The sequence below is a fragment of the Mandrillus leucophaeus genome, unplaced genomic scaffold (genome assembly GCF_000951045.1).
Source record: "Mandrillus leucophaeus isolate KB7577 unplaced genomic scaffold, Mleu.le_1.0 Scaffold146, whole genome shotgun sequence".
NCBI lineage: Eukaryota > Metazoa > Chordata > Mammalia > Primates > Cercopithecidae > Mandrillus > Mandrillus leucophaeus.
The window spans coordinates 1,986,829-1,997,387 of record NW_012101432.1 but is presented as its reverse complement, the minus strand read 5'-3'; the positions used below and the strand labels follow the sequence as shown (position 1 = coordinate 1,997,387).

Genomic DNA, 10,559 nt, shown 5'->3' with positions numbered 1-10,559 from the left:
TTTCGAAATGTTGCCCAGGCTAGTCTTGAACTCCTGGGCTTATGCGATCTGCCCACCTCGGCCTTCCAAGTTCTGGGATTACAGGCGTGAGCAACTGCGCCTGGCCAGCGTGACCTCATCTTAATGAAATTTTATCTGCAAATGTCCTGTGTCCAAATAAGGTCACATTCTCATATTCCAGTTAGACATGAATTTTGGAGAAGAAGGGAGAACACTATACAACCAGTACACTAGATAGCTCTGGTTTACTAGAATTGTGAAGTCTTTGTAAGGAACTTATTCATTAAGGCACCAGTTAGTCCTAAAAACCCATAACCCCAGAACTAGGAAAGCCAAGGGGGTCTCATCCTGTGCCCAACATCTTGGTCCTTTGAAGGTTCCACTTCTGCCGCATGAGCTGGGCTGAAGCAAACACCCAGTGCCAGACACAATCCGTACCTTTCTGGTGGAGGATTGATCATCTACTAATAAGGCAGGATCTGTCTGTTAAAATCTTTTATGTATTGGCTTAGAGATAAAAGGGTCAGTGCAATCCTGACTTACTGCTTGTTCATTATCATTGAATACTAGCCAGGAGCTAATAAATATGCTAGGGGGGCCACTTACCATTATAAGAAAACACTAGACATTTTATTTTCCAGTTATAATTGCTACCTATAAAATAAGTATCTTATAAACCATTCAGGTTCATTACTAAACAATGATGGTACAAGAAAGCCTGTAGGCTTCAATAATGAGGAAAGCAAAAGGGTAAATACCTTGTAATAAAGGCGAAAGAGTCAGAATAGCTTTTTGGATTAGATCCAATTTTGGCCAAACCGAAAGCTTTAGATAAACACTTTTAGGGTAGAGAGTCCACGAGAAGGAGGATAAGGCAGATGGTAATACTGAGTAATTTCTGTTTCTATGCCATTTTTATTTTCAGAATTTTAATTTTCTAATTAAATTTTCAAGTCAACATGTTTTGTATTAAAATTATTTTCCTTTACACTATAGTGTTGAAAGGTTTGCTGACTTCTAAAACATTCCTGTGTTCACCTATTTGGCAAGCATATTGCAAGAGCCTAAATGTCCCAGCCTAAATGTGCCTATCACATACATGTGATAGGCATAGATTAGGAAATAGTAACACCTATCACTCATTGAACACTTAGTGTGTTGCCAAAGATTGGTTTAAGTGCTTCACATAAACTTATTTGTGTAACCCTCGACACCCTCCTATGATGTGGTTACGGATAATTATCTTCAGTCTATGGGCGAGCAAAAAATGTGTAACATGTCTGAAGTTAATGCTGCTCAAAGATGGTGGAATCAAGGCTCCAACACCAATAGCCGGGGTCCTCTGCATGCAAACATTGCACCTCATAACCCTCTGGGTTTATGAAAATAAAAAGGGTACAGACCTGGTCATTAGGGGACTTGAACAGTTTCTAAACAGACAATTATTTTTTGTTTTTATTTTTAGTGTGATGGCATGATCACAGCTCACTGCAGCCTCAACCTCTTGGGCTCAAATGATCCTCTCACCTCAGCCTCTGGAGTAGCTGGGACCACAGGTGCATGCCACCACACCCGGCTAATTTTTAAATATTTTTGGTAGAGAGGGGGTCTTGCTATGTTGCCCAGGCTGGTCTCAAACCCCTGGGCTCAAGTGATCCTCCTCCTGCCTTGGCCTCCTAATGCGCTGGAATTAGAGGCGTGAACCACTGCACCAGGCCAACAGACAATTACGTGTGTTATCCTTTTGGGGTTCCTAAGTCGTAGTGGAGTGAATGCAGCTTTGCGGATGCCCAGGCAATGCTTGAGCTGATTGTTCGTGGATAGGCGTCTGCAGATAGACAAGGGATGGGGTGTAGGGGCACGGCGGAAAGGGGTGAGGGCAGGGCAGCTGGGTGTGTTTGGGGCTTCAGGTCCTTTAGTGTTTGCAGTCTGGTCTGCAATGGCGATGTATTCAGAGACTTTGTATTCCAGAACCAAATGCTTGGCCTTCTTACTGAAGATAATGACTGGGAGAATACTGACCGGTTTTGATTAGGAAAGTCATGAGCCACTGTGCATTTTGAAAAGCATAATTTCCAAAAGGCATAGCTTTTTGCTATTGCAACAAAATCTTGATTTTATAGGAAAAAAAAAAGCAAGATTTACTTAACTGAAATAAACAGAAAGAAAAGTTGATAGAACTTTAAATTGTTAAGGGTGGGAAAGTCGGGGAAGAGCCAGCAGACTTCTGTGTCACAACCTCTTTCCAAGGACTCAACTCATAAACCATGCCATTAACTGGCTTCACGTTGAAGGGAGGCCTTTGGAATCAAGCCCACTGTGACTCCATATATCAAATGGGAAATTATTTGGGAAAAGGTTTCTAAAGTGTCTCCATTTCCCACCACAGGGTCATGCTCTATCAGATTTCAGAAGAGGTGGGCAGATCAGAATTGAGGTCTTTTAAGTTTCTTCTGCAAGAGGAGATCTCCAAATGCAAACTGGATGATGACATGGTAAGATCTGGTATCTTACTGAGATTTAGTCCTGAGACTTGGTTAGCCAGGGGGCATTTCTGAGACCAAAGAGAGGGGGTATTTTGGTAAAAGCAACCTGGATTCTCACTTTTTGACCAGAAGAAGAAAGTTGTCAGCACGAGCGTTACAGATGTGATTCCTCTATACTGAAGTGCTGCTCATGTTAATTACCGGGAGAAAGGCGGAGTCAGGGGCCGGGAGAAGGAGGCTGGTTGTGCAGATGCAGCCCAGCCTGAGACCCGGCAGAGCTGGGAAAGACAGCGGTGAGTCTGAGGCATTTCCTCCACTTCCGCAGTCCCCGAAACGACCTGGGACCTGGAACTCTGTGTGTATATTGTGTTTGTGTGTGGTGTGTCTGTGTTTTGTGTCTCTGTGTGTTGTGTGTCTTTGTGTGTGTTTTGCATGTCTGTGTGTTGTATGTGCATCTCTGTGTCTGTGCGTGCCTTTCTCTGTGTATAGTGTGTGTCTGTATTTGTGTGTGATATGTGTATCTCTGTGTGTCTCTGTATAAGTGGTATGTGTGTCTGTGTATCTCTGTGTCTGTGTGTGTGTGTTCTCTTGTGGTATGTGTCTGTGTGTGTGTTGTGTAGTGTGTATTGTATTTATGCCCCTATGTGTGTATCACTGAGTATAGTCTGTGTGTGTTGTGTGTATCTGTGTGTGTGTGTATGTGCATGTGTGTATGTATGTGTCTGAGTGTCTGTGTGTACTCAGGTCTGGAGAGGCAATGCTGGGGGTAAGGCCGTCCCCAGGGCATCACCATGGTGACCAGGCTGCTTAGGCTGTTTTACAGTCCTCAAGTAATGCATTCGCAGGAGATTTGAGCACAGGGCCTGGGGACTGGGTGACATCTGACATGGCTTCTCCTTTATCCTCTCATTTCTGTCTTTCTGGGCCAGAAAACATGGAATCGCTTCCCTAGTAGCCTGCTGGCTGTGAGAGACCAGCAGAAGCTGTCAGAAACTTGGGAAGCAAGGGCAGGTCCTTGGTTGGAGAAAGTGGAAGTTAAAAAAAAAAAAATCTAATCTAAAAACCAGTAGGGCTCAATCCAGATTCCCAACTTTATTTCTCCTCCTCTTAGAACCTGCTGGATATTTTCATAGAGATGGAGAAGAGGGTCATCCTGGGAGAAGGCAAGTTGGACATCCTGAAGAGAGTCTGTGCCCAAGTCAACAAGAGCCTGCTGAAGATAATCAATGACTATGAAGAATTCAGCAGAGGTAGAAACAACCTGACAGCTGGGAATTGGCAAAACCTACTCTAAAATTGAAACTGACAAATCTGTCCATGTCACAGTTGTTTCTAATCAAATATTGTTGGGGGTTTCCTCTTTTAATTCAGAGAGAACAAGGAGCCTTGAAGGACGTCCTGAGGAAGGTTCAAATGGTAATGCTTGGAGATACATTTTCAAGATTTAGTTAATTTACTCTCTGGTACCTGCGTGTGTCCTCCCCACAGCCTTCTACCACATGCACATCCTAATGTGCCTGCTCTACTTTTTTTTTTTTTTTGAGACAGAGTCTTACTTTGTTGCCCAGGCTGGAGAGCAGTGGCACCATCTCGGCTCACTGCAACCTCCACCTCCCAGGTTCAAGCAATTCTCCTGCCTCAGCCTAGCTGGAATTACAGGCGCGCACCACTACGCCCAGCTAATTTTGTGTTTTTATTAGAGATGGGGTTTCACCATGTTGGCCTGGCTGGTCTCAAACTCCTGACCTCAGGTGATCCGCCCGCCTTGGCCTCCCAAAGTGCTGGGATTACAGGCGTGAGCCACCGCGCTCGGCCGCACCTGCTCTCCTAAGACCTGCAGCCCAGGCTGGCAAGTTTGAAACAGGTGCAGAGTGAGTCAGTCATAAGTAATTTAACATCATTTTTTCTATGTGACTTTTTTTTTCTCCTTGATGTGCTGCTCATGTTATTCCTTGATGTGCTCCTCATGTTATGCACTGAGTAGCTGGATTTAAATTATGTTTCATAATTTCCTTGGTTAAGTCACTTCCTCTGTCAACACCTTCTACACTAAACAACTCCTTTCAACTTCCTTTCACTTTTTCTACCTGGGTAAGCGAGGCTGAACCAAGAGAGAGAACTCTCAATGATCTCCTCTGAAATTTTGATTAATCAAATATTCTCTTGTTGTTATTGTTGTTGTTTTGAGACAGTGTCTCACTTTGTCCCCCAGGCTGGAATGCAGTGGCGCAATCTTGGCTCACCACAGCCTCTACCTCCTGGACTCAAACGATCCTCTTGCCTCAACCCCCTGAGTAGCTGGGACCACAGCACAAGCCACCATGCCTGGCTAATTTTTGTATTCTTGTAGAGATGGGGTTTCGCTATGTTGCCCAGGCTGGTCTTAAACTCCTGAACTCAAGCCATCCGCCTACCTGGGCCTCCCAAAGTGCTGGGACTATAGGCAATTAATAAAGTATTCTTTCTGATTAGAAAAATTATATATACTCATTGAAGATGATTTTAAATTCAGATAAATTTTTATAAGTCCAAGAACGCCATCGCTCCATTAATATTGGTTATATTTTTATTGTATTTTTACCTTGGCTCTTTGTGGTGTGTGTGTATAAAATACATTTTGGATCATTCAAATGTATTTTAAAGATTAATGTCCACGCAGGCTGTCCTTCCCTTTCCTCCCTGCCTGCTGAGCCCAAGCTTTACTCCTTAAGAATACTTTAAGGAGTAAAGTACTAAATCATTAATTCACCCTGAGCTAGTGGCTTTATTAATGAGTATCTCACAAATACCACAAAAATTCAACCTGGCCATGTGGAGCAATATAAATTATGGCATTTCTTGGTATGTTTTCCTCTTTGGCGAGGAGACAATTTGATCTTATATTTCCAGAAGCATGTTAATTGCCCTGCTTGCAGAATCTCTCTGGGTTGAAAGGAGATTATATTTATGGCCGTCTGTGAATTTTCATTTCATTTCATTTATTTATTTGAGACAGAGTCTCACTCTGTCGCCCAGGCTGGAGTGCAGTGGTGGTGTGATCTCAGCTCACTGCAACCTCTACCTCCCGAGTTCAAGTGATTCTCCTGCCTCAGCCTCCTGAGCAGCTGGGACTACAGGTGCCTACCACCATGCCCGGCTAATTTTTTTGTATTTTTAGTAGAGACAGGATTTCACCATGTTGGCCAGGCTGGTCTCAAACTCCGGATCTCAAGTTATCTTCCCATCTTGGCCTCCCAAAGTGCTGGGATTACAGGCGTGAGCCACTGTGCCCAGCTTGAATTTTCATCTGAAAAAAGACCTTATGTTGTCCTATGTGCTACATATTTCATTACCAGTGTTCCTTTCCTGCCATGTCTCATTCTACACGTGTCTCTTTGTTATTTGCAGGGGAGGAGTTGTGTGGGCTAATGACAATCTCGGACTCTCCAAGAGAACAGGATAGTGAATCACAGGTAGATGGAAACCTCCAAATCCTTTTTCTTTTTACATTACAGATCCTAGTTACTTAATTTGTTAGCTTTTTTTTTTTTTTTAGCTGCCAGATAAACCGAGAAGAGGCAGAAACTTACTGAAAATTTTGAGAACTGTAGAAAAAATTCACACAAAAAAAGTTAAAAATATGACTTAATTTTTAAAACGTGACTCCTTCAGTTTTCTATGCATTCAAATTTTATTTTAAGACCCAAGATGAAGATACTGGAATAGTTGGAGGGTGGAGGGGGTAAGAAGCCTCCTACCAAATCTTCTAGCAGCCGTGCCAGCCTGGATGGGGGAGTGGTTTGGAGAGTCTAGCAGGAATGGAAAAAGCAAAGCCTTTTCGTTTGACTTAACATTTCAAAAATGCTTCTCCTTTGTAATTAGGTGTAAGCAGCAAACTCTCATAACCTAGCCATCTTTGTGTTTTCATCTCAGTGAACCAGCAGAAACATGTACTTTTTAGGCATCATAGCTTCTCTTTATGTAATCAACCATCCACCAAATACATCCCGACTTATTAGCCCATTTGCTCGTCCTCATGGTAAGAAGAAGAGGAAATCCTGAATATCTGAAGTAGGCTTGGGAGAGCCTGGTATGGGCTTCTGAGAAAATTACCAGACCTCTTTCATCTGAAAGTCAAGGATTAACCCAAGTAATGTGGTACTTTCTAAGCAATATAGCATGCTGCAAGCATTGTCCCCACTGAACAGCTAAAAACACTGTCTTAGTATCTTAGTAAATCTTAGTATCTTTTTCCTTTTTTAATGTTTTATTGAGACAGGGGTCTTGCTACGTTGCCAAGCCAGGTCTCGAACTCTTGGCCTCAAGCAGGTCTCCTGCCTTGGCCTCCCAAAGTCTGGGATTATAGGTGCTAGCCACTATGCCTGGTCAAATCTTAGTGTCTTAATATCTCAGTAAATACACTTAATATGCTTAATAAATACTTAGCACACTTAATAGTAAATAATACAAACTTAACACATTTGGTACAAACTTAATCAAATATTTAATATCTTAGAGTTAATCTATTAAGATAACAGGTTACTTGCCCAAAGTCATAAGGTGAAGTAGAGGCAGGAACTGGGCTTCCTAGCCTGGAGCCCTTTTCTCTACCTCAAGGGGCTACGTGAACCTCCAACTAAATGCTGAGTGTCTCAGCACTGAAACAGCCCTAGGAGAATGAATAGGACACAGGGCCATCCCTGGCAGGTACTGTCAGATACTACAATTTGGATACCATAACCTACAGTGTAGCCAGGACCTGCCTGACCAGCCCGTCTCTTCCCAGCAGCCACCGTGGTCCTGAGAGCTGGGTTAAGCCATCACCTTTAAAATCCTGGGACCACACTGTGCAATGCATGAATGGGGGACCCTTGACTGTTAGCCACGAAGCACAGATGAGTTCAGTAGACAGCCAAGAGAATCACAAGGTTATGGCGTGGGGGCAACCAAAGACATTCATTGAGTAACTCTTGATTGAGCTCTCGTAAGTTAATACACCGTAGTCCCTGGCACAGATGTTATCGACCTCAACGAGTTTTCTGTATAGTATGGGAAGCAGAAATGAGAACAAACAATAATACAATATGATGACAACAATATTAACATATGTGCAAAGTGCTCAGGAGGCCCAGGTATTGGGAAACTGACTTTACAATGATGGGGCAGAAGTCTGAGGGGTCCTGTGTGAAGGAAATAGGTAGAAACTAGTTCTTCAAGGAAACGACCCCAAGTTGGGGTGGTGCAATGGAAAGCAAGTCCTCTTACTAGGGAGTTGTTTGTTTACATCTCTAGCGTTTGACCCACAGAATCAGCTCCTGGGTTGGGTTTTTGTTTTCCAGACTTTGGACAAAGTTTACCAAATGAAAAGCAAACCTCGGGGATACTGTCTGATCATCAACAATTACGATTTTACCAAAGCACGGGAGAAAGTGCCCAAACTTCACAGCATTAGGGACAGGAATGGAACACACTTGGATGCAGGTACAGTAGAACCCAAAAGAGAAAAGTGAAATATTTCTTATGCCTATTTTTTTTTTAAATCAAAAGGCAGAGAACAAAAGCTATACCAAAAGGGTCATGTTTCAAGAAAATGGATTTAAACATATTTCCCTGTGGAGGTAAAGAACATTCTTATACATTTGTCAGTTTCCTGCTTTTTAAAAAATTAATCTTTTAAATAGAAGCAATGTATGTATAAATATGAAATATCAAATCTTACTAAAAGACACAATGAAAAGCAGTAATAAGCTTTGTTTTTAATTCAGCTAACTGCATAGTGCTTCTGTGGAATGCATTAAGCGATGAAACTGCCGTGGTATCAAAGCTCTTATAGAGGCTGCATTTTTACAGGTTGGGCTGTTCAGTGCAGCAGAAATTGTGGGTTCTTAACAGAAACAGCATTTTCAAGTATTAAATATTAAACTGGTTAGCAGTTCTCTTACTCAGCCTATTTAAGCTAAGATCAAGAACCTACAAGTTAAATGAAAAAACAATTTGTAGTATGTGAATATAAAAAGTGACTACAACAACAAAAAATAAAAATCATCCATCACCGTTGAGATATTAATAATTTTGATTTGATCAAAGAACTTTTGAAAATAGTGTTCATCAGGCATAACATCAATTATTGATTTGTTTTGCAAATGGAGGTAAGTTTAGAAAATTAATGTAGACTGATTATAATCATCAGGACTCTGTAATGGTCCCTAGTAACATTTTTTTTTTTTTTTTTTTTTGAGACAGAGTCTCACTCTGTTGCCCAGGCTGGAGTGCAGTGGTGCTATCTCGGCTCACTGCAGCCTTCACTTCCCCAGTTCAAGTGATTCTCCTGCCTCAGCCTCCCAAGTAGCTGGGACTACAGGCACACACCACCACACCCGGCTAATTTTTGTATTTTTCGTAGAGATGGGGTTTTGCCATATTGGCCAGGCTGGTCTTGAACTCCTGACCTCAAGTGATCCTCCTGCCTCGGCCTCCCAAAGTGCTGGGATTACAGGTGTGAGCCACCGCACCTGGCCCATGTTAACATTTGATTTGTTTATTTAAGCAAATCTAAGCCTTTAAAAAGGCACAGAGATTAGGTGCATTGATGACATCATTCGTCATTATGTGCTTGGTGTTGAAAAAAACATTTCGAGCCCTTGATTTGTATTATTTTAAAATTAAAACATTTCTATTAAAATAACACTTATATTTCTGGCAGTTCATTTTCTTATAACTGGCCTTATAAGTTCTTATAACTTATGATTGACTAGTCTCTGGTAGGCATTTGAGTCTGTGTGTCCTGCTTTTTCTGTTCCTGTTCTTATGTTTTATGCTAAATGAGTAAAAGTAGGAGACCCCACTGCAGAAGTCATTTCTCCTGAGAGACTCCCTTCTGTCCTGCTTCAGTGCCTTGACACTCGCTTTACAGTCATTTTTTAAATCAACATTCCACATTTCCAAAGGATCAGAACTTTTTCACAGAACCAACACACTGTATCAGTCTTGCCAAAGTGCTTCCAAATCAACAATTGCATTTCAGTTTTTGTTTGTTCTATTCCTAATGCTAGACTGACTTTTTTTGTTTTAGACAGAGTCTCACTCTATTGCCCAGGCTGGAGTACAATACCATGATCTTGGCTCACCACAACCTCTGCCTCCCAGGTTCAAGCAATTCTCCTGCCTCAGTCTGCCAAGTAGCTGGGATTATAGGCATGTGCGCCACACCCACACCCAGTTAATTGTATTCAGTAGAGATGGGTTTTACCATGTTGGTCAGGCTGGTCTCGAACTCCTGACCTCAGGTGATCCACTCGCCTTGGCCTCCCAAGGTGCTGGGATTATAGGTGTGAGCCACTGCACCTGGCTGAGACTGTCTTTTGACTGATGGCTTATGTTTAGCTCTGATGTGCTGACAGGGACAAAATGCTGGAGAAGGAATAAAAAAGGAATAATCCAACAAGGATCAAGAGAACGGGAATGGAGACGATAGCTAATGAAAGGTTTCCAACAATTTGGGGGAGTTGAAACAAAAGAGTAGAGGTAATCGACTTAACAGAGAAAGCTACAACCTAACTGATTACAGAGGGGAACACAGAAAAGAGGCAAGCCTATTTACCCCACAGAATCCTGGAAAAATTCAGCAATTGGAGGTACAAAGTGTAGGTGAGGCAATGAGCAGAAAACAGGAAGATTCTTTAAAGCCTATACAATCCTCAGATTCATACCTCCCTCTCATAGAGGCAGCAACTATTCTTATTCTACCATCATAAGGAACAGGAAGTTTGTTTTCTCATAAAATTGAACCAGAGAAACTCTACACTTGGGTGTACCAGGCCCAGCAAAGGAAGCAATGAAGCATTTTACTGAACACAGACAGACTGAAGAAAACCTACTGGTGGCGTGGAGTCAGATCTCTAAACCAACTTGGTTCCAAGAACACTGGCAGCAGATACAGATTTACCTTTGGAGCAGCTGAAAGCTCTAGCTAAAATGCATAGAGATAATGACATCTGGAGGTTTCCTAATGCAATGATCAGGTCTCCAACCATCATCTTGCTATGAAGTCCATCAGTGAACAAACCACATCCACAAACACAGAGCTTTCAGTTG

General features: G+C 42.2%; 1 protein-coding gene across 2 annotated transcripts in view; it reads left to right on the top strand.

Annotated features, from left to right (window-relative positions):
• Window positions 1–10,559, top strand: part of CASP8 (caspase 8, apoptosis-related cysteine peptidase) — a 75,920-nt gene that overhangs the window by 53,337 nt on the left and 12,024 nt on the right. The window contains exons 3-7 of one of the 2 annotated variants that reach the window (XM_011974501.1): window positions 2,390–2,495; window positions 3,598–3,736; window positions 3,858–3,902; window positions 5,874–5,938; window positions 7,805–7,946. In XM_011974501.1, the coding sequence (XP_011829891.1) occupies window positions 2,390–2,495; window positions 3,598–3,736; window positions 3,858–3,902; window positions 5,874–5,938; window positions 7,805–7,946 (497 nt within the window). The remainder of the gene's footprint in view (window positions 1–2,389; window positions 2,496–3,597; window positions 3,737–3,857; window positions 3,903–5,873; window positions 5,939–7,804; window positions 7,947–10,559) is intronic. The other variant, XM_011974502.1, reaches the window with a different exon arrangement.